The sequence below is a fragment of the Oncorhynchus masou genome, chromosome 11 (genome assembly GCF_036934945.1).
Source record: "Oncorhynchus masou masou isolate Uvic2021 chromosome 11, UVic_Omas_1.1, whole genome shotgun sequence".
Classification (NCBI taxonomy): Eukaryota; Metazoa; Chordata; class Actinopteri; order Salmoniformes; family Salmonidae; genus Oncorhynchus; species Oncorhynchus masou.
The window spans coordinates 38,881,846-38,905,892 of record NC_088222.1 but is presented as its reverse complement, the minus strand read 5'-3'; the positions used below and the strand labels follow the sequence as shown (position 1 = coordinate 38,905,892).

The window sequence follows — 24,047 nt, the reverse complement described above, 5'->3', positions numbered from 1 at the left end:
AACACTAAAAAAGTACTTTAGTGTCACGAAATTTCGAAAATTCTCAAAATAAAAGTCCCACGTGTAATAGTAGAAAAAGTGTAATTAACCTGTATTTATTCATGATATATTTAAAACAATTGTCTAAACATTAACAAGGATTCATATTTGTTCATATTTAAGCAATATTAAATGTGGGTTTTAAAACATGTTTCACGGTCAAATAAATGCCCCATATGCAATACACAAAATACTTACAGATAGAAAACTATTATAGGTGCCAAAGTAAAAGGGTTGGGATTACTCACTAGGGTCTGTAGAATCTATATATGATCATTATTTAATGCCCAGCAACACTTTTTACTCCACCCACTCCATTCACTGCAATTCAATACACTGTCGGCCGATAGGTGATTAGTTACTTCAAAGACACAATGTAAACAATGATGGACTGCCATACCTGTTAACGACCTAGATTAATCTAATGATTAGCCAGTTGTGCTTTTCACACATTTAAATCAGCCCAAGGCCAGCCTTGACCTGTGCCACAACGTCAAACGACTTAAAATGGAGCCATTAGACACTACGGTACAAATATTGCACAGTAAACGCAAACCCATCGATCGTGTGTCCATAAACCAAGGTCCAGTATAATCATTAGAATCCCTAGAAAACCAAATAGCCAATCCCCTCTTCAAGCCTCTCTCTTTAAAGTAGCAGATGAGGTCCACCAAGGCCAGAACAGCAAGACTCGGTAACAGCACTTACTCGTAGGCTGTGAGGTCGGCGAACTCATGTCTAAATCATACTTCTGTACTGTCACTTTAACTCTGCTGATTGACTAATTTAGGACTATATCTCAATGCCAAAACAATGAATGAACTATATTAGCTTTCTATTGAGTTTACTGTGTGAACTTAAACACAATTCCACAGACTTGCACTCTTGTCTTGCCCTAGCAGGTGTTAGGTGAAAAGCGAACTGCTTCAAAGAAAAAATGGAAGCAACTGACTGGCATTGCTACGTGTAAATGACCTACGTTATAGTATTGATTATGAGCAGGCTGCAGACATTTAAATCAGCCCAAAGCCTGCATTAGTTGCCAAAACATGCACCAGGTCAAGCGTTTTGGATAGACAAATATATATATGTTATACGTTTTCCGGCAGTACACTAGTAAGATCATAGTGCTATAGGTTAGTATCACCCCAATTATGCCTATAGCCGATCAACGATTATCACGGAGGTTAACAGCGCCATTCTTCAACCCACCCTGGTCGCAATTCATCAAAATGTTTGCATCTTGGACAGGGTTTTTGGACTGAAAGCAGCAGGGATGTGGTTTCGTTTTTTGTGTGACATATTATTGCCTCGTAAAATAGCGATGTGCTCACCAGGACAAGTTAGACTCCAGTGAGTAGACTGGACCCAGGTTTTATGGACACACTATTGATCGTTATTCCTGTACAGTGGCAGTGCAATGTGTTTGTGCAATACAGCACGAATACAGTAAGACTTTCTTAAACATTACATTTCAAAATTGCAACTTTGAACAAAAGCAGGAGAAATTAACATAAATCATACAATCAAAATAGTGATTTTTTTTAATTGTCATGTTTTTTTACCAGTTCTTTACATTCATTTACTCAAGCTCCAACAATTTCTCAATGTGCTCCACCTTAAAATATTATTTATCTTATAATTCTCTTGCGTTTAGATTTCCCCCAGTGGTTATAATTGTTTTACATATTTGTAACATTATGCACTATGCAAAGCTGCAAAAAATATAGATGTTGTGTCATACACATAGCGTTTTACCGCAGACTTTTATTTTTAAGGCAAAAATCGAAAACCGGAAGGCTTAATGTGGCTGCCGGGACAAAATCAAATCAATAACATTTTCAAACGTTATTGGTTATTGGTCACATATGCTTCTTAAACAACAGGTGTGGACTATGCAGAGAAAAAGACAGAGAAAGAACAGAAAAATAAAACACATAATAATAAATAATAATAGATACAAAATGAGTAATGATAACTTGGCTATATACAAGGAGTACAAGTACTGAGTTGATGTGAAGAGGTAATTGAGGTATATATGTACATATAACTAGGAATAAAGTGACGGATAGTAAACCGTAGCAGCAGCGAATGTGATGAATCAAAAAAAGTTAGTGCAAAAAGGGTCAATGCAGATAATCAGTGTCGCTATTTGGTTAACTATTTAATAGCCTTATTGCTTGGGGGTAGAAGCTGTTCAGGTTCCTGTTGGTTCCAGACTTGGTGCATCGGTACCCCTTGCCGTGCATTAGCAGAGAGAACAGTCTATGACTTGGGTGGCTGGGGTCTTTTACAATTTTTAGGGCCTTCCTCTTGACACCCCCTGGTATTTAGGTCCTGGAGGGCAGGGACCTCAGCCCCAGTGATATATTGGGCCATCCGCACTACCGGATGAAAAGCAGTTGGCATACCACACGGTGATGCAGCCAGTCAAGATGCTCTCAAAGGTGCAGCTGTAGAACTTTTTGAGGATCTGAGGGCCCATGCCAAAACTATTCAACCTTCTGGGGGGGAAGAGGCCTTGTCATGCCCTCTTCATAACTGTGTTGGTATGTTTGGACCATGATAGATTCTTAGCGATGTGGACACAGAGGAATTTGAAACGCTCAACCCGCTCCACTACAGCCTCGCTCATTTTTCTTGCTGATGTTGAGGGAGAGGTTGTTGTCCTGACACCACACTGTGTCTGACCTCCTCACTATAGGCTGTCTCATCGTCGTCGGTGATCAGGCCTACCACCGACGTGTCGCCGGCAAACTTAATGTCGTGCTCGGCCACTCAATAGTGGGTAAACAGGGAGTACAGGAGTGGACTAAGTACGCAGCCGAGGGGCCCCCATGTTGAGGATCAGCGTGATGGATGTGTTCATGTGTTGTTGTCTACCCTCACCACCTGCACAGGGAGGAGTTCAGTCCCAGGGTCCTTACCTTAGTGTTAGCTTGGAGGGTACTATGGTGTTGAACACTGAGCTGTAGTGAATGAACAGCATTCTCGCTTGTCTAAGTGGGAAAGGGCAGTGTGGAGTCAATAGAGATTGCGTCATCTATGGATCTATTGGGGCGGTATGCGAATTGGAGTAGGCCCAGGGTGTCTGGGATGACAGTATTGATGTGAGCCATGACCAGCCTTTCAAAGCATTTAATGGTTACAGTGCTACAAGGGGATAGTAATTTAGACAGGTTACCTTGGTATTTTTTTGGCACAGGGACTATGGTGGTCTGCTTGAAACATGCATGTATTACAGATGGGATCAGGGAGAGGTTGAAAATGTCAATGAAGACACTTGCCAGCTGGTCAGCCCATGCTCTAAATACGTGTCCTGGTAATCTGTCTGTGGCCTTGGGAATGTTAACCTGTTTAAAGGTTTTACCCACATCAGCTACGGAGAGCTTGATCACAGTCATCTGGAACAGCTGGTGCTCTCACGCATGGTTCAATGTTGCTTGCCTCGAAGCGAGCATAGAAAGCATTTAGCTTGTCTGGTAGGCTCACGTTACTGGGCAGCTTGTGGCTGGGTTCCCCTTTGTAATCCGTGACAGTTTGCAAGCTCTGCCACATTCAATTATTTATTAATGAAGCCGGTGACTAATGTGGTAAACTCATCAATGCTATCTGATGAGTTCCGGGAAATACATTTGTCTGTGATAGTGAAACAGTCTTGTAGCTTGGCATTCACTTCATCAGACCACTTCCGCATTGAGCGAGTCACTGGTACTTGCTGTTTGAGTTTTTGCTTGTAAGCAGGAATTAGTAGGATAGAGTTATGGTCAGATTTTCCAAATGGAGGGCGAGGGAGAGCTTTGTACGCGTCTCTGTGTGCGGAGTAAAGGTGATCGGATTACAGTTTTCCTGCATTATGTGGCTGGGAATTGTCAGAAGAGGTGGAGAATTGGAATGGTACCCCTAGCGGTTGGAGTGCAGTAACATTCATGTCATTCATTGTACTGTGTATATTTTTCCCCTGACCCTACATGCATTCATCCATTCCAATTCAACAGTCAGCATACCAACAATGTGGAATATTTGGTTATATATGAGAGAGATGCATATTGAAGCTAGATCAACTTTATTATTAGGCTTATGATGAATAAGACACATAACTGCCAAGAATCAGAGGGAGAGATGACATCCTGGCCAAATGTGGTCACAAAAATTTGATAAGTGCCAAGTTGTTGCACTGATGAATGACACAGATGAGCTTGGTTTCAATGACAGATCAGCAACTGATCCCAGGTCTGGGTCTCCATCCACATGTTTTCAGTTTCGGTTGCTTGGTTCATTTCATGGTAGTACTGCATTTGGCAACTTGAAACATTGACACATTGTTTGCATAACATTATTAATAACCACAGATACTGATCATTTTATACAGTCAAAAACAAACTGTATTTGAACCTTGTTATAAAAACAAAAAATATACACGACTTACTATTAGCACAATACATCATAGCATTACAACAAATAATGCAGTATGTATTTTAAAGCGAGATATTACTCTTGTAAACTTAATAGTAGGCCACTGGTCTAGCTGTGCATTGTTTTTCAACTTTCCCATGCCATGAGCAGCCTAGAAAACATTGGCCAGCTATGGGATCTGCAAAAGACATTCACCAGCCAGGGGAGAAACTTCAATAAGGTGCCTGGAATGTTCATAAAGTCAAATTTGCCTTTAATGCCGAAATAAATAAATAAAATGGGATTATTTTAACCCCAAACCATCCCTGCAATTGAATCTTAAAAGATTGAAGCCTCGATCTGTGACAGGCTTCATAAAATCAATAACATCCAATCAATTGACATCCATCGGTAAGAAAGTGGGCAACTCTTAACACTTGTTGTCAATGACTCAACCTCATCCTAGAATCACAGTTAAACAGAGGGAAAAGACAAGTCACATTATCGAAGTCAAAACTCAAATTGTGTCAGAGACATCACATCAATAGCACAAAACAAGACTTCATCTTGATCTACCTGACGTACCTTATTGTTTGTTCTGCTTTAAAGCATTAATGAGCCTATACTGGATAACCCCAGCCATCTGGACATACAGTATTGTGTTGTTGTAATTGTATTACCTTCTGAAAACTATCAAAGTAATGGATTCACATACATTTTTGACAAAAGAAATACAGGTGCTGTACAAACAGTAAATTGCACATAATCCCTCTAAAACTAGAACTAGTAGCCTATTCTATGAACATTTAGTTAAAATGGACATATTATGACATCTGAAAATCTAATACATATTCACTAAATAACTAAACAACAACATGGGGAGCAAGTAAGAAAACAGAACCCACGGAGGAGTTGACAATACTGTCACTGCAGTCCTTGATTAGAAATATTGCGTGGTTTCCTGGTTTAAACTCTATGTAAGTGAAACAGTTGCCCTTAAGAAAAGGCACTTAAGCTGAATTTGTTTAAATCAGTATAAATATGTCATATAAAATGATCTATGAAACTTGTGTGACTAATCTATGTCATGCTGCAAAAGAAGATTATTCAATAATTTAATGGCAAATATCAGATAAATGTAAAGTATCGTAAAAATATGCTAAATTGACAATAGCTTTTTAAGTGTAAATTACCATTAGCAGCAAATTTCAATGTTCCATCTGCTATAGAAACCCCTTCAGAGACATACATTCTGGGGCAGTAGGGTCACCACCAGGAATTATTTTTACAAAAAGAAGATGCATAATTTTCAACTGCAAGATAAACATTTCCAGTAAAAAAAAAGCAATATCTTGGATCTCTCATGAGGCAACTGAAGTAAAATAACTTTGCCCATGCCTCTTTAACCTATTTGATTTTAAACTCTCTAGTTGACTTTGGGTCTCTCAAACTGGAATAGTAAAAAGAGAATGAAAAAGAGAATTCCAAAGCCTTGCTGATCACAGACCGTATAGCAAAGAACATCTACATTTACTTGTGTCTCTAACCTAGAACTTCTAAAAGTTTATGGGAGAGTAAGTGACAGAAAATACCAGCATCAGTAACAAAAATAGACATTTACTCTTCATGTAGATGAGAAATATTTCATCAGCTTGCTAAATTGCATCCAGTTAATTTGTGAAGGCTTTCTCTCGCGACCATCAATGTGGCTAACAGAGAAACGCAAAGCGTAGAAAACATAATAGCATAAATAGGAATTAAACCAAAGAGACAGACAACACTAATCACAATATGAGATTAACTTGACCCTTTTCTGAAAAACTTGATGGTCCACAAGCTTGGATGAGCACAAAAAACTCAGAGTTTAACACAAAAAAACAGCCAATGAGAGCCGAGGTTAATGCTGTTTATAAAAAAAGAAACAGAAAGAAAAAACATTGGTCACAACTATTCAATAAGGAAACAGAACAACAACTGTCAGACTCGCTCCATTCTATAAACTCAGCACTTCATAGGTTTCAGTTCTTGAAAAGGGGGAATAACATTGAAAAACCCGTTTTCTCTCAACCTGAGGGACCAGGAAGGAGATCAGTCAGCCTATTACAACACAAGTCCACCTCACAACAAAAAACACAGCGAACAGACAGGAAGGGAGAGAGTTCTGTCTTCCCCTTGCTTTACCACCATGTGATCTTGAACTCGTAGATTGGCCTCTTGCAGTAGTAGTGGTTGATGAGGTGTTTGTCACAGACGCCGATGCATTGCTGGTCGGCAGTGATGCCGCGCTCCGCCAGGTCGCTGACAATGCAGTGGAGCAAGTCGTAAACATCCGCCACCGACTCCCAGGGCCCGAACGACACGTCCACCTCACAGTGGTGTTCGAACAGTTTGGCCTCGCTCTCCGTGCGCTCAAAGCGCAGTGAGTTGAAGAGTGGCCGCTCGTACGGCGTGATGGGCATCTCCTCCTTGTACACGCAGATCTTCAGCTTGGCGAAGCGCGCCTTTCTCTGCATGGCCCGCAGCTTGGCGATCTCCACGATGCGCTCTAGATTATCTGGAAACAATACAAGGGATAACTTACTTCACTCCAGTCCAAGCTTTTCCAAAATAGTTAATTGACACATTTCCATTTACTTCACACATTTCTACTTTATAATAGTCAATGCCACTTAAAAGGCCCAATGCAGCCATTTTTATCTCAACATCAAGTAATATCTAGGTTCCATTCAAAAAGAAACTAAATTAGCTTTTTACCCAAAAACAATTTCTCAAGCAATAACTTTGCTAGGACTGTCTGGGAGTGGTCTGAGTGAGGGACTAATTGGAGTGGCCTAATGGGAGGGATATGTAACCTGAAAACTAGTGGTTATGGGTAGAGAGGTTTAAAAGCTTTTTGTTATTAATTTATAGAGCTTGGTGATGGCACCAGGCAAGCCAAAACCCCACCCATGTAAAACCTGCTGATTAGAAGGTCCTTTGTAAATTGTACACTACATGCCCAAAAGTATGTGTACACCTGCTCGACAAACATCTTATTCCAAAGTCATGGGCATTAACATGGAGTTGGTCCCCCCTTTGCTGCTATAACAGCCTCCACTCTTCTGGGAAAGCCTTCCACTAGATCAGGTATTCCCAAACTGGGGTACGCGCAATGCCGTCAGAGGTACGCCAAATAAAAATAAAGTTTTTTTCACACCTGAGTAGCCTCGTTTCACTGCCAAAAATAAAATGAAACCATGTTCAGCGAAATAACAATGACAAATACAAGTAGCCTAGTCAAATAATTAACATTCAATCACATTACTCTCTCGTGGGAAACCTTCACTCTAGCGCAGACATTTAGAAAGTAAACATGACAATTTGAAAAATAAGCCACAGGAGTTTTTTGAGCGAGAATAAAGATGACTTTCGAGTAGTAAGACATGTATAAAAGCAACAGATACCATTAATAAGAAGGGGCTAGAAGCGGCTTATATTTTGAGCTCCATACTATTGTGGAGGACTTAATTCTTCCTGCTGCCGCGGATATGGCTAGGACAATGCTGGGGGAAAAGGCCCAAAAAACTATACAGACAATAAGTCTATATACAATGTGAGCAAATGAGGTGAGATAATGGAGGTAAAGGCAAAATAAAGGCCATGGTGGTGAAGTAAATACAATATAGCAAGTAAAACACTGGAATGGTAGATTTGCAGTGGAAGAATGTGCAAAGTAGAGAGAAATAATTGGGTGCAAAGGAGCAAAATAAATAAATAAATACAGTAGGGGGAGAGGTAGTTGTCTGGGCTAAATTATAGATGGGCTATGTACAGGTGCAGTAAATAAGGTTTAATATGCAAGATGGCTAAATAAAGAGCAAAATTATTGATTATTATTATATTATTATTTGTGCCCTGGTCCTATAAGAGCTCTTTGTCACTTCCCACAAGCTTTTTCCACTGCTCCAGAGTCCAGGCGGCGAGCTTTAAACCACTCCAGCCGACGCTTGGGATGGTGATCTTAGGCTTGTGTTTGGCTGCTCGACCAAGGAAACCCATTTCTTGAAGCTCCCGACGAACAGTTATTGTGGTTACATTGCTTCCAGAGTCAATTTGGAACTCAGTAGTGAGGTGCTCTCGCTCTCTGGCATCATCACGATGGCAGAGAGTGGGCGCCCATAGCCCCATTCATACAATTAGTCTGGGAGGATGAGGCTCAAAGAGAAAGTGTGATAAATAGGAATAGAAAGAAAGAAAGAGAAGCATCAGCGTAGGATTTATCACATGCTAGTCTTTCATCTGACTGTCTGACTGCTTCTATCTTGGCTTAACCCAGCCCGTGGTGGGAGACACATTGTCTGTTTCAAAGGCGGTATTCCACAGATTTCCTGTTTGAAAAAGCTAAGATGGGGATGTAGAGATAGATAATAGTTTCTATGAACCACCTGGGTGTAATGAGTTTATGGTGCCTCCTATTACACCCATAAAAATGCATTATAACATTTGCTAAGCATTCATAAAAGCATATATGAATTCATAACTGCATAGAACATATTCTAGTGTGTACACCCAAATTTGTTCTGAATCATTCAGTGGGGTCTTTCTCTAACATACACTACATGGCTAAAAGTATGTGGACACCTGCTTTTTGAACATCTCATTCCAAAATCATGGGCATTAATATGGAGTGGGTCCCCCCTTTGCTGCTATAACAGCCTCCACTCTTCTGGGAAGGCTTTCCACTAGATGTTGGAACATTCAGACACAAGAGCATTAGTGGGTTTGAGGTTAGGGCTCTGTGCAGGCCAGTCAAGTTCTTCTACACCAATCTCAACAAACCATTTCTGTATAGACCTTGCTTTGTACACGGGGCGTTGTCATGCTGCAACAGGAAAGGGCCTTCCCCAACCTGTTACCACAAAGTTGGAAGCACAGAATAGTCTACAATGTCATTGTACGCTGTAGAGTTAAGATTTCCCTTCACTGGAACTAAGGGGCCGAGCCCGAACCATGAAAAACAGCCCCAGACCATTATTCCTCTTCCACCAAACTTTACAGTTGGCTATGCATTCGTGCAGGTAGCGTTCTCCTGGCATCCGCCAAACCCAGATTCATCCGCCGGACTGTCAGATGGTGAAGCGTGATTCATCACTCCAGAGAACGCATTTCCACTGCTCCAGAGTCCAGGCGGCGGGCTTTACACCACTCCAGCCGACGCTTGGGATGGTGATCTTAGGCTTGTGTGTGGCTGCTCGACCATAGAAACCCATTTATTGATGCTCCCGATGAACAGTTATTGTGGTGTCATTGCTTCCAGAGGCAGTTTGGAACTCGGTAGTAAGTGGTGCAAACGAGGACAGACGATTTTTATGCACTTCCGCATTCGGCGGTCCCGTTCTGTGAGCTTGTGTGGCCTATCACTTTGTGGCTCCGAGACGTTTCCACTTCACAATGTCAGCACTTAAAGTCGACAGAGGCAGCTGTAGCAGGACAGAAATTTGACGAACTGACTTGTTGGAAAGGTTGCATTTTATGACGATGCCACGTTGAAAGTCACTGAGCTCGTCAGTACAGGCTAAAGTTTGTCTAAGGAGATTGCATGGCTGTGTGCTCAATTATATACATCTGTCAGCAACAGGTGTGGCTGAAATAGCTGAATCCACTAATTTGAAGGGGTGTCCTACATACATTTAGCCATGTAGTGCATTTTCAACCAGCAACTATCAGGAAGTAACACTGATCACATTTTTTTCGTTTCCTCAGCTGTTGTCCAATATGATACAACACAGGAAAACCGATTTTGACTGCACTGGGCCTTCACACGTAAGCAACCATATGCAATAGGGTTAGCGGGTGAAAGTAAAGTGCCAGTTACCCTTGTAGTAGGGCAGGAGATCGAGGAAGGCCTGGCGGACTTTTTCTCCTGTGAGTGGCTGAGTGTCCTCCAAGCTGTCTAACAGTGGACCAATAGCATAGTACAGGGCCTCCCTATGTACCGCCCTCACATGATCCCTCTGAGGTAGCTCGCCCTCGCGCAGGAAGTTCAGGATGTCCCTATACAAGGAACATGCAAACAAACACGGTTTTGAGTTGAAATTGCATCCACCATCCTCCATCATCTGTTCATTCAACCTTGTCTAGACATGGATAGCCCACCTTACCATTTTGTCAGTCAACCTGTTAATGGTGCTTTCTTGTCAAATAAGGGTCTGGCATGCTCACTCACTATTATTAACATGTAATAAGCATGTTTTGCTGCAGGCTATTTGAAGAGTGCTCACCTGAAATATGCCCCATCCCGGTCAATGAAGAAGCGACCTTCAGCATCACGTGGGATGTGATGGCGTCCACTGAACATGGCAGCGAGCATGGTGTCTTCATAGCGCCTTAATGTGGACAGGCGGGTGGTGAAGTAGGTGCCACCCACATTGAGAGAAATTACCTCAGGAAACTACGAGTGATCGGAAAAAAATCAGGACAGTGCATTATCCATTTTGGAAGGTCTGTGCATAAAATCCAGTAATTTTTTTTAATTTTTTTAAAGGTGGATTCCATTAGATACCATAATCATGAATTCATTTAAAAATATATACTTTTATATAACAACATCAGACCAATTTTACTAAACATTTTAAAATGTGACAAGTGAAAATACAGAACTCATCAACAATAAATAACTATTGTCATTTTCTTTTATCACCTCTAATCTTGGTGCTCCTGAGTTGCGCAGTGGTCTAAGGCACTGCATCTAGGCATAGGGCAGCGCACAATTTGCCCAGCATCGTTTGGGTTAGGGTCGGCCGTCATTGTAATTTGTTCTTAACTGACTTGCCTAGTTCAATAAGATTTCAAAAATATATTCCTCTGCAGTTGCTTCACAGAAGCCAAATAAATAAATAAATAAATACATAAATAATTGTGTGTGTGTGTGTGTATATATATATATATATATATATATATATATATATACACACACACATACACACATTACCAGTCAAAGTTTTGGATGCACCTACTCATTAAAGGGTTTTTCTTTATTAGTACTATTTTCTACATTGTAGAATAATAGTGAAAGACATCAAAACTATGGAATCATGTAGTAACCAAAAAAGTGTTAAATCAAAATAGATTTTAGATTCTTCAAAGTAGCCACCTTTTGCCTTGATGACAGCTTTGCACACTCTTGGCATTCTCTCAACCAGCTTCACCTGAAATGCTTTAACAATAGTCTTTAACTTCTTGGTGACAGGGGGCAGTATTTTCACGTCCGGATGAAATGCATACCCATATTCAACTGCCTGCTACTCATCCCCAGATGATGAGATAATGATGAGATAAGATATGCATAGTATTAGTAGATTTGGATAGAAAACACTCTGAAGTTTCTAAAAATGTTTGAATCATGTCTGTGAGTATAACATAACTTATTTGGCAGGCGAAACCCTGAGGACAAACCATTCAGATGTTTTTCTTTTAAGTCACTCTCTTTTCAATGAGTTTTCATTGGGAATCCAGATTTCTAAGGGACCTTCTTGCATTTCCTATCGCTTCCACTGGATGACAACAGTCTTTAGAAATTGGTTGAGGTTTTTCCTTTGTGTAATGAAGAAGTATGGCCATCTTGAACGAGGGTAACTTGAAGTGTACTGTTAGATATAGGAGCGTCACCAGAAAGCTAGCTACAGTTTGTTTTCCTCCTGTATTGAACACAGATCATCCCATCTTCAATTTTATCGATTATTTACGTTAAAAAATACCTAAAGTTGTATTACAAAAGTAGTTTGAAATGTTTTGGCAAAGTTTACAGGTAACTTGAGATATTTTGTAGTCAGGTTGCGCAAGTTCGAACCGGTGTTTTTCTGGATCAAACGCGCCAAATAAATGGACATTTTGGATGTATATCGATGGAATTAATCAAACAAAAATGACCATTTGTGATGTTTATGGGACATATTGGAGTGCCAACAAAAAAAGCTTGTCAAAGTTAAGGCATGAATTATTTTTATTTCTGTGTTTTGTGTCGCACCTGCAGGGTTGAAATAAGCTTCTCTTTCTTTGTTTACTATTGCGCTATCCTCAGATAATAGCATCGTTTGCATTCGCCGAAAAGCCTTTTTGAAATTTGACATGTTGGCTGGATTCACAACAAGTGTAGCTTTAATTTGCTATCTTGCATGTGTGATTTCATGAAAGTTAGATTTTTAGTCATTTATTTGAATTTGGCGCTCTGCATTTTCACTGGCTTTTGGCCAGGCCCCACATATCCCAGTGAGGTTAAGGAGTTCCCACATATGCCGAGCACTTGTTAGCTGCTTTTCCTTCACTCTGCGGTCCAACTCATCCCAAACCATCTCAATTGGGTTGAGGCTGGGTTATTTGTGGAGGCCAGGTCATCTGGTGAAGCACTCCATCACTCTCCTTCTTGGTAAAATAGCCCTTACACAGCCTGGAGGTCATTGTCCTGTTGAAAAACAAATAAGCGCAAACCAGATGGGAGGGCGTATCGCTACAGAATGCTGTGGTAGCCATGCTGGTTAAGTGTGCCTTGAATCCTAAATAAATCACGGACTGTCACCAGCAAAGCACCCCCACACAATTACAGATCCTGCTCCATTCTTCACGGTGGGAACCACACATGAGGAGAACATCCGTTCACCTACTCTGCGTCTCACAAAGATACAGCGGTTGGAACCAAAAATCTCAAATTTGGACTCATCAGACTAATGGACAGATTTCCACTGGTCTAATGTCCATTGCTCGTGTTTCTTTACCCAAGGAAGTCTCTTATTATTGGTGTCCTTTAGTAGTGGTTTCTTTGCAGCAATTCAACCATGAAGGCCTGATTCACACAGTCTCCTCTTAACAGTTGATGTTGAGATGTATCTGTTACTTGAACTCTGTGAAGCATTTATTTTGGCTGCAATTTCTGAGGCTGGCAAATCTAATGAACGTATCCTCTTCCAGTAGAGGTAACTCTAGGTCTTCCTTCCCTTTGATAGTCCTCATGAGAACCAGTTTCATCATAGCACTTGATGGTTTTTGCGACTGCACTTGAAGTAACTTTCAAAGTTCTTGAAATGTTCCGGATTGACTGACCTTCATGTCTTAAAATAATGATGGACTGTCATTTCTCTTTGCTCATTTGATTTGTTATTGCCATAATATGGACTTAGTCTTTTACAAAATAGGGCAATCTTCTGCATACCATCCCTACCTTGTCACAACACAACTGATTGTCTCAAATGCATTAAGAAGCAGAGATTCCACAAATGAACTTTTAAGAAGGCACACCTGTTAATTGAAATGCATTCCAGGTGACTACCTCATGAAGCTGGTTGAGAGAATGCCAAGAGTGTGCAATGCTGTCATCAAGGAAAAGGGTGGATACTTTGAAGAAACTCAAATTTAAAATATATTTGTATTTGTTTATTATTTTTTATTTAACAAGGCAAGTCAGTTAAGAACAAATTCTTATTTACAATGAAGTCTTACCCCGGCCAAACCCTCCCTTAACCCGGACGACGCTGGGCTAATTGTGCGCCGCCCTAAGGGACTCCAGATCACAGCCAGTTGTGATACAGACCCGGGTTCGATCCCGGGCTGTAGTGATGCCTCTAGCACTGCGATGCAGTAGACCTTAGACCACTGTTTAACACTTTTTTGGTTACTACATGATTCCATGTGTTAATTCATAGTTTTGATGTCTTCACTATTGTTTTACAATGTAGAATACAGTAAAAATAAAGAAATACCCTTGAATGAGTAGGTGTGTCAAAACAAATAAAACCCACAAATGTTGTCTACTTGATAGCTTATTTGTGTAGGTAGCTATCTCAAATAAATGTATTAAAAGACTTAAAAGCAATACAAATAAAGTTGGTCAGTATGCGTCTACATATAAATTTAAGCAATAAGGCACAAGGGAGGGGGTGTGGTATATGGCGAATATACCACGGCCAAGGGCGGTTCTTACGCACCACGCATCACGGAGTGTCTGGACACAGCCCTTGGCCATGGTATCAGCAATAAGAGGATGGGATTACTGCTAAGGATATTATAATCACAAGGCAGATATCGACCAGACATATTGGGCCCATCATCAAAAGTGACAGTCATTAGACATGACACTGTCGGCAAGGGTTTCCCTTCACACGATTAAAGATCAATCCCAGTGAGGGGCTGTCACAGAAAACAAGAGCCAATTGGGCTATCCCTCTGTGTGGGTGGTGAACCAATCATGGTAAAGACAACACCGGAAGAAGAAATACATGGGCAGCGTTCAGTATGTTTTTACGTTCTGGAACGTTCAACTGAACGGAAACAGTGCTGTACTGAAGAACAGTTGAAAAACAGGGCAGGGTTGGGTTGTGGAACGCTGTAAGCATGGCCACTGGCCTTTAAATAAGTAACTCATTGCTTCAAGCCACACCTCCCCACACATCAAACGGTAGGAAACGTATCTCAAAGTCTGTTCAAGAACGTACAATAATGTTTTGGGGAAACTTGTCGTTCAGTACAAACGCAACGTAGCAAGCGTTCAAACTAACTGAACGTACCTACGTTGCCCGTGGAGACGGATCCATATAATTCTATTTTCTTTCTGATCAATGCTGAATTGTACAGAAAATGTGCAAATATAGAGATTCTCACAGATAGCGACGTTTATATAGCCATTGAACTCACATCCTAATTAAGCACCTTTAGTAACAAATGCCCCTGGATAAACAACAAAACGCCCATCTCACCTCTGGAGATGGCGATGCGTTTAACGTGGTGCTGAGAGACTTGCCCAGATTTAGGTTCGGTGCGGGAGTGGATAGATTTCGGAAATCACCCTTCACAGAGCCTGCACTAGACATTGCATCGCCTGGTTTTCCAGCCTCACTAGCGGCCGAAAAAAACACCATTACTCTCGAATTGGGGAGTGCTCGCCTCTCCTGAGCGAACACCCGTAACCGTGAAGGAGCCACGGGTAAAGGGCTGGACATGTTGAAAGAGAGCGGCGGTCGTTCTCCATTGGAAGCCTCGTCAGATCCATACTGCTGCATGCACACACACCAGGTCTGTGAGTGGCCAGTGCATCCGGTGAACTCAAATCAATCACCAAGGATAAAGCACCATCCACGTTTGATTGTAAGGGATGACAGGACAACACTAATCAACCTATGGGTGGTACGTGTCAGTTGATAGGGACTTTTACAGTATGGTACGAGATAATAATCCCCTTTACCTACTTTGCGTGTACTCCCATTAACGCCCTCTAGCTGACATATTGCAATAAAGCAGCTTGGAGTAGAAATGTCTCCAGGGAGAAGAAACACGTTACGCACGACGAGAACCTCAAACTGTTACGCCAACTGAGCGTGGTCTGTACAATAGCCTATGGGTTGCTTAGCCTACGTTTAATTCGTAGTTTATATCCTTCCAAATGTTCCGATTATGCGTATGTTAAACTGAAAATGAGACTAACTAATGAAAACCGTGATTTTAAACCGACAAAAATAACATCTTTCAAGATTGTAAATGCATAATAAACTCAATAATACATTTGCGGCCTCCAGATAGCACGACAAAGTTATGCTATAATGTAACCCAAATCAAGCGTGATAATATGCTCTAAATCCCTCAAACTCAACTGTTGACCTCGAAGCCAGTTCCACTGCATTTTTAATCGTTCCCCTCTAATCAGGGACTGATTTAGACCTGGGACCACATGTGTGTGCAATTATTTATCAGGTAGAACAGAATGCCAGCAGGCTGCAGACCTCGTAGGGTTATGCCGCGTTCAAAACCTTCTGGGAACTTGGAAAAATACGAGGTCAAATTATGACTTCAGTGATCTTCAGGTCGCAGCACTAGAAAGAGGCCCAAGTTCCCGAGTTGGAATTCCGATTTGGATGACCGTTCAAATCATTTTTTCCCCAGTCGAAGCTTGTTTTTTCCCCAGAGTTCCCTGTTTTGAACGCACTGAAGTTGGAGATCTCCGAGTTCCCAGTTGTTTTTAACACAGCAATAAGAGTTGAGTACCCCTGATCAAAAGACAGACCCCTTTTGTGGTGCGCGTAAATTGGTTGCATAACAATGGGGAGTTCTTATAGACCGCCAGAAAAAAAGCCCATTTACATGTTGCTTATGGGTGAATTTCACACTAATTTTGGATTATAATTGAATTATTAAGGCTCTTATGAATATCTTGCTTAATATAATGTGTCATCATCGCAAATTGAACTGCATTATATATATATTTTTTTAAACACTTCAACCAGTAAAATGGCTCTTTGGCTAGCTTGTGCTACAAGCTACAGCATATATAAATTAGCGTTAGCATTCTAGCTAACTGCTTCATCCAAAATAGTGTAGCGATCCGCCCAGACAGCTGTGTGTTATGCGATGAGTTGGTTGTGTTGTACTTACCAGCACCCAGTGTTCGCGGGGTCCGACATGCCAATCAACCTGCTATCTGCCAATCACGGGAATGCTCTGATGCCGGATATCCTGGTGGAGTGGCGGGGCAATTGCAAGTTAAGACCATGTTTACCAATTGTTCTCTTACGTATGGTCTTCACAAGAGAAGGTCATAATTGTTTTATAGGGTATCTTTAATTTATTTGGCTTGGGCTACGGCCAAAAAGTAGCCTGTGTGGAGTTAGGTTAATAAACCGAAAAATAAATTCATTGTCCGGACAATTGTCCCTTTATGATCGAGCCAGGTCATTACAATAGTTATTTTTCAAAGATCAAAAACAAATGTAATCTTAGCAACTGTTTCAAGCAACAATCAAAATATCACTGTAAGCGTATGAAATATCACTCTAAGCGTACAAAAATATATATTTTTTTTCTTTAGAAGTCACGTAGATCTAGGCTATGCTGAATGGGTGCTGATGGCGATGGCTTTCCTACTGCTGCCAAGAGTCGCACGCATCTGTGCGCGATGTCAGTGTCTCATGAACTGGAAAATCTTCTAATGAGATGGTCTTGTATGGAGCGAGGTAGCTGCCAAAAGGTTGAATGTCGGTATCGTTAGGATCTTAAAAAAATCTATAAGTAAATTGCGTTCGTAAGAAAAGCCATGCGTGAAACATGAAATGTAAACGTTCAATTTGATATGTAAACTTACAAACCCTGTTTCGACTATGAATTAACATTTATACGTTCAATTCTTACATCTCCCTTTACTCGGTTACAGATATTTTTTTATAGGCACACACATTTGTCATTAATGTGGCATCTGCAAAGGACATTAATCGACCATAGCTAGTCAAAATTAGCTCGTCATTCAAGCAACTCTCCGCCAAACGTTAGAGTTGCTTTGCAGCTTCCAGTTTCATTTCCAAAATAAAAGTCTAGAGTTTGTTATATAACTGTATTTAATAATGACGTTATACCAGTAGATGGCGTAGTATAGGCATGGTGCTTCAGCAAATGACTTGTGTGAGAATGAGACAAAGAAGAGCTGTGGCTAGAATAACCACCTGAGTTGCAATATAGAAAGTAAATATCATTCAGGCTAGGTCTATTCCACTATCTAATTATGACATGCTGTTGTGTGTTATTTAATGGCCATATAATTTCTAAATGTATTTTTATAGCCATGTGGGGCTACTGTGATGATCACGTAACTGAATGAATCACACTTTTTCCAGTATTTGGGAGCACGGACTGTAGGCCTTATATTAGGCAATTTGACTGTTGGATTAGTGAATTCAACTCTGTATGTCGGCTTGTTCTAGCCATTTGCAATGCACAACCCCATCATGCAGAGGCTATATCCATATCAATAAATGAGACAAAACTAAATATTGATGAAGTCGAGGCTATAACCTGTCCTGAGCGAAATAGCCAAGGGGTCCCAAATGGTCAAGACGATCTATAGCCTATCCTTATTGGCAGATCTGTTTTCCCTATCAGCCACTGCACGTGCTTTTTAAACTATTTTGTTCAACATTTATTTAGAGCCGGTATTTAGAGGCCTGTGAGCTAGGGCCTCTTTTTAAGGGGAGCCCTATAATAAGAACTGATAAAACATAGATATAAAATTATCCCGCAAGCAAGACACCAGTACCAAAAATGATAGCCTAAATTGCAATGCCTACAAGCTGAAGGCCTATTTTTTTTATTTGGATAGGCCTAAAAACTTAAATAAGTACTGAATTATTAAAGTGATAGGCTCAAGAACTTTGGAGACTTTAGATCATTTTGAATACACACATGGATTTCAATAATCAAATGGATAAGACTGTTCTATTCTTTTTTTTATTTAGTTCCTATTGCAACTCAGACAAATGACATACTGACTGAAGGATGAATTAAATGTTGGAATGACGAGTTGCACGCATCATGAATGCTCTTTATTTGGCTAGTAGGCAAATAGGCCTACATTCGGGTATAATGACTCTATAGCTGCATGCCTCCAGAAGGGCATCACCCGAGGTTTAGTGGTGCTTTTCCAAAGGTGCATGGTGCTGCATGGAGATCACAAGCTCTTCAACTGGGTAGCAGTGTCGCGATGGAGGGAATAGCCTATACAGAGATTTCCTAAAACCACTGCAACCACTGTAAAATGTGGAAATAAGTTTATGTCAGATTTAGCCTACGTTTAACCTCTCCCTTGTTCATTCCAAAATCCATATGTTCATGACCCGATTCATATAAATCGTGTCAAATTATTTTAAATTCATATTAATCCCTCCTACAGAATATGCGTCGGCAGGATTTTGAATGATTAAATAAATATCAACATGTTCAATAAAAAAATAGAGTGGCATAGACTCCAGTAGTCATACATAATTCCTAGATTAACCAAACATCTATTATTCCGTTTCATTATTTCTAGTAGATACTCCTGGTTATGATTACAGACAGAGCCCAGAGAATGGGATCGTGCAATATTGAATTAGTCATATTCTGATATGGTGCATGCATGGGGATGTTCACTCACCTAGAGATAATCACATGCTTGCAACATAATATTTGTTCAAACCTAAAATGTTAGTCTGTAAACGTAACATGGTGTTTGTATGTTCACAGATGAAATTTCACGTTTACGTTTCATGTTTCACACATGGCTTTCATTATGATCCTAACAATTTACGTATGGATTTTTCTTACTATCCTAACGCTATGCACGTTCAACCTTCTGGCAGGTATCTCGCTCCATAGTCTTGTCTCCGAGCTCGCCAGTTAATAGTTCTAAAAACCGGAAATGATTTACCTCTGGTTCGTTCGGCCATTCCTATGGGCAAAATTAATGGGGAAAGAATAGTGTTATGGAATAAACGCTTGAAAATAAGGTCTGAGGTTAACACATGCTTATGAGATCTTATACGTTTTGTTCTATGAGATCATATCAGTCAGTTAACATGACCTTTATGAATTATTAAGCATTTTTGTATTACATAAATGCTTAAAAATTCACAAAATGTGACATTAGCTGACGAAGATTATCTCATAGTACAAAACGTATAAGATCTCCTAAACCTGTCTTCTACAGACCTTATCTTCTGCGTTTATCCCAAAACTCTACAAAAGCTCCATTCATTTCCAATAGACTTTGGCCAACAAGCCATGGCGGAGTATGACAACCTTAGTGCCTACAAAAAGACGCCATTACTATTGTTCGCTGCCAGCCGTGGGCCTATTGCCTACTTTCGGTTTCACATTCAACAGGTTTTTGCGCATGTGCATGTCAGGAAAATCAGGAAGTATGTACGTCAAGCCTACTACTAGGGTGCGGTTCCGGTGGTTAGAAAAGTCTGTTTATTTTCTCAACTATACATATTAAAGTTAGGACAAACTGATCGTAGATCTGCAATAAACCCACGGTTTGCAACGAACAATAAGGTTGGAACTACAAATATTTTAGCAGGATAAACAAATGTGAAGATCATCAAGAAAGTTACATCATACTTTTCATCTACCCTTGGCAGCGATGGCAGGTAAAATACTGTGCAATAGTGTAGCCTATAAGTGTCACATTGCATATTCATAAAAGTTAAGTGTGATCTATTAATAGTGAAAAACAGTCAGACATGCCAGTAGACAGTATTGTGTCTGTCATGGTTGTCATGAGCAAGTCTGTTATTCCTCCTAACTCATTTCAAGAAGGTCCCCCAACTACAATGTATAAAGACTATGTGTTTACAAATATAGTCTATGTATTTATTTACCAGTTGAAAGTTATGGGAACTGAGCCCTAATAATAAGTGAAATGGTACCACAAAAACAGCCTATTAATTCATTGTTTCTTTGGTATTAATTAATATAAGCACCACTATGCACATTCACAATTTATATAATTAAAAGTACCCATTGATATAATTTCCTTGTTAATACCAAGTAAATGCATTGTAAACCGGTCTACCCTACAGTAACGTACTATAGGCCTATCAACATTTCCAAAATTGTAATGTCAACAGCTCAGCAGCTGCATGGATTGAGGACCAAATTCATTGAAAAGGTGTCAAAGACCGTTCTAGATCAACTGATGGATGACCTCTTGGAAGACATGGTGCTGAACGATGGAGAAATCGAGGATATAAAGGAGAACAACATGCTGAGGGCGGATAAGGCTCGCCAACTTATTGATAGTGTGCGCAGGAAAGGCAACACAGCCAGTGAGAAGTTTCTCATACGACTCCAGGAAAGAGACAACAATGTCTACAGTGAGCTTAACCCCCAGGTGTAGCCAATATGGATGAGAGAAAAAGGTTCGTCTGACATTTGACCCCTTCACCGGGGGAGAAACCAGATAAATGTTGGCTACAATATACTTATTTTGACTTATTTTTTTATCTCCACAGTGTCTGACTCTTGACCCTCTCTTGAAAGACCTGGAGGTGCCACCCAGAGAGCCTCTTACATTCCTTTTGACCAAAGCTTCATAATTAAATGTCTTAATGTACGGTATTTTTTTAAACAAATGAAATATCTATATCTTTCACAAGAATGTTTCATATAGAATAAATACATATACAAACTAAATATATATATTTTTACAATGTTTTTCTACTGAATTTTTTTAACCTAATAAATACTTTTATTTCCTGTTACATTTTTTTTAAATCATTCTTGCCTTATATCCTAGCATCAAATATGAGATGAATCGGCTAGGTGAGCCCCGGACATAACTGATTACAGCGAATGCCACACTAACAAAGCACTTCCCTTACATGCTTCTTGCAGTGGAAAAACAAAATACATACCTTATACCTCAGATTCTCCTGGCTAGTGGATTTGATTAGATAGCATCATCAATGTGTGCAGTGAAGTGGGTTGAGGCTGATCCCCTCAAAGACCTGCTGGGTGCAGTATAGCGACTCTGTACCGGTTGATTTCCCACCAAGGCCTTCTGTGTATTTGTTGACCTAATTATTCAGTGCAGACAACATCCCTCTAGAGGAAATGTTCCCCTGTGTTCCTAGCCAGATGGAATGTCCTGGAATCTCTTTAAAAACAGTAAGCGTATCAAACAATGAATTAACAAACTAGTAAATAGCAAAATAAATGATACCATAGGTGATGAAATATGTGTGTATTTTCACTTAGCATTGCACAGTAGCTGCAGATCTAACATTGAATTGATCTAACAGTGCTCTATTCCAATGAATAGTTAGTTCCCAACAGTTCAATAAAAATGAGTTGCTGCACACTGCACTATCAAAGTATCAATTGTTTATTTGCAAAGTATTGGTTATTTACTTTGCAAAAGTATTTTTGTGACAAAATTACCAAGTAATAGTTTGCGAGTGCAATATCTTCTTATCTTGGAACTGTTCACCATTTTTTTCTACATACCTACAAAGTAATCCCTTGATGTGTAAGTACATGTTACCTTTGTTCCAAATTGGATGATTATGCAATGCATGTTTATTTATTTTACCTTTATTTAACTAGGCAAGTCAGTTAAGAACAAATTCTTATTTTCAATGACGGCCTAGGAACAGTGGGTTAACTGCCTGTTCAGGGGCAGAACGACAGATTTGTACCTTGTCAGCTCGGGGATTTGAACTTGCAACCTTTCGGTTGCTAGTCGGTTACTAGTCCAACACTCTAACCACAAGGCTACCCTGCCGCATGTAGCATAACTACACTGTAAAATATGACCAACACAAATTATTTATTTGTATTAATCACCAATTATTATTTAGCTTTATGCATTAACATGTTTTAATGTGAATTTAATTTAACTTGTTCTGAATCATCTTCATCGCAAATGTGATTACCTGTTCAATTTGAAGCGGAAGCCTTTTTATCATTAAATCAGATAATAGAAGCCCCCGTGTTCCACATAATATACTAACAGTGTACATTCATAGTGATTCATGTGAACATCATAGTGTCAGTTCACAGCTGCAAGTATTGACTCAGCAGGCCGTAGTGATAAATGTTCACTCCCAAAGTTGACACCATAGAAATAGTATCCCTCTATGATTGACACACAGTGGCTTGAACGCTGCTCTTCATTTCCTTATCCAATTAAAACACCATTTAAAATTGCACCACTTGTGAGCATCAACAGACAAGGGATTTTAAGGGAAGTCATTACTCAGTCAGCCTATTATCTTCACTAGCATATAAATTAAGGCAATTTTCTTGTCTAGGGCCTACTACTATCATTAGCCTACTCGGTGTCCTAAAGGCCACATTTACTAAGTGCTTATTTCAGTTGAGGATAACAGACCAAAGACAAAGCTAAAGCATGTCTTAATTTACAATTACAAAATCTATTATGCATTTTCTACTTTATATGCGTTATTCCTTCTGCTGCAAACCTCGCACCGAGTGCAAATACTTCATAGCCTACATCTGGCCATACGTCTGTAGTCAGTAACAACTACAGCATCCCCATAATCTTTTCAGTGTATTTTTTTTCTCCCAACCATGTACCAGGGTACCACCTCCTTTATGAGTGCAGTGGCAGTGCTATATTCAGTGCATTCAGAACATATTCAGACACCTTCACTTTTTGTTACGTTACAGCCTTATTCTAAAATGGATTGAATTGTTCTTTCCCCTCATCAATCTACACACAATACCCCATAATGACAAAGCAAAAACAGGTGGAGACATTTTTGTAAATTTATAAGATAAACATGGAAATATCACATTTACTTACACATGGTTGAAGTTGAAAGTTTACATACACATTAGCCATATACATTTAAACTCTTTTTTTCACAATTCTTGGCATTTAATCCCAGTAGAAATTCCCTGTTTTAGGATCACCACTTTATTTTAAGAATGTGAAATGTCAGAATAATAGTAGAGAGTATGATTTTTCTCAGCTTTAACTTCTTTCAACACATTCCAAGTGGGTCAGAAGTTTGCATACACTCAATTAGTATTTGGTAGCATTACCTTTAAATTGTTTAACTTGGGTCAAACGATTCGGGTAGCCCTCCACAAGCTTCCCACAATACGTTGGGTGAATTTTGGCCCAATCCTCCTGACAGAGCTGGTGCAACTGAGTCAGGTTTGTAGGCCTCCTTGCTCGCACACACTTTTTCAGTTCTGCCCACAAATGTTTTATGGGATTGAGGTCAGGGCTTTGTGATGGCCACTACAATACCTTGATTTTGTTGTCCTTAAGCCATTTTGCCACAACTTTGGAAGTATGCTTGGGGTCATTGTCC

At 40.0% G+C, this 24,047-nt stretch overlaps 1 protein-coding gene across 1 annotated transcript; it reads right to left on the bottom strand.

Annotated features, from left to right (window-relative positions):
* Window positions 1–4,088: 4,088 nt before the first annotated feature.
* On the bottom strand, window positions 4,089–15,584 carry LOC135548659 (BTB/POZ domain-containing protein KCTD7-like). The gene is made up of 4 exons (XM_064978482.1): window positions 15,159–15,584; window positions 10,695–10,864; window positions 10,289–10,467; window positions 4,089–6,988 (listed from the first exon to the last, which is right to left on the bottom strand). The coding sequence occupies exons 1-4, from the start codon at window positions 15,459–15,461 to the stop codon at window positions 6,612–6,614; spliced, it is 1,029 nt and encodes a 342-aa protein (XP_064834554.1). The 5' UTR covers window positions 15,462–15,584; the 3' UTR covers window positions 4,089–6,611.
* Between the last annotated feature and the right edge of the window lie 8,463 nt (window positions 15,585–24,047).

What these genes read in the sequence shown, in the direction of transcription:
- LOC135548659 (XM_064978482.1), bottom strand. Translation starts at nt 15,461, where the DNA reads ATGCAGCAGTATGGATCTGACGAGGCTTCCAATGGAGAACGACCGCCG. An exon ending in ACGCATCGCCATCTCCAGAG is followed by an intron (nt 10,865 to 15,158) that starts GTGAGATGGGCG and finishes GATCACTCGTAG; the next exon opens with TTTCCTGAGGTAATTTCTCT. An exon ending in CGGGATGGGGCATATTTCAG is followed by an intron (nt 10,468 to 10,694) that starts GTGAGCACTCTT and finishes TTCCTTGTATAG; the next exon opens with GGACATCCTGAACTTCCTGC.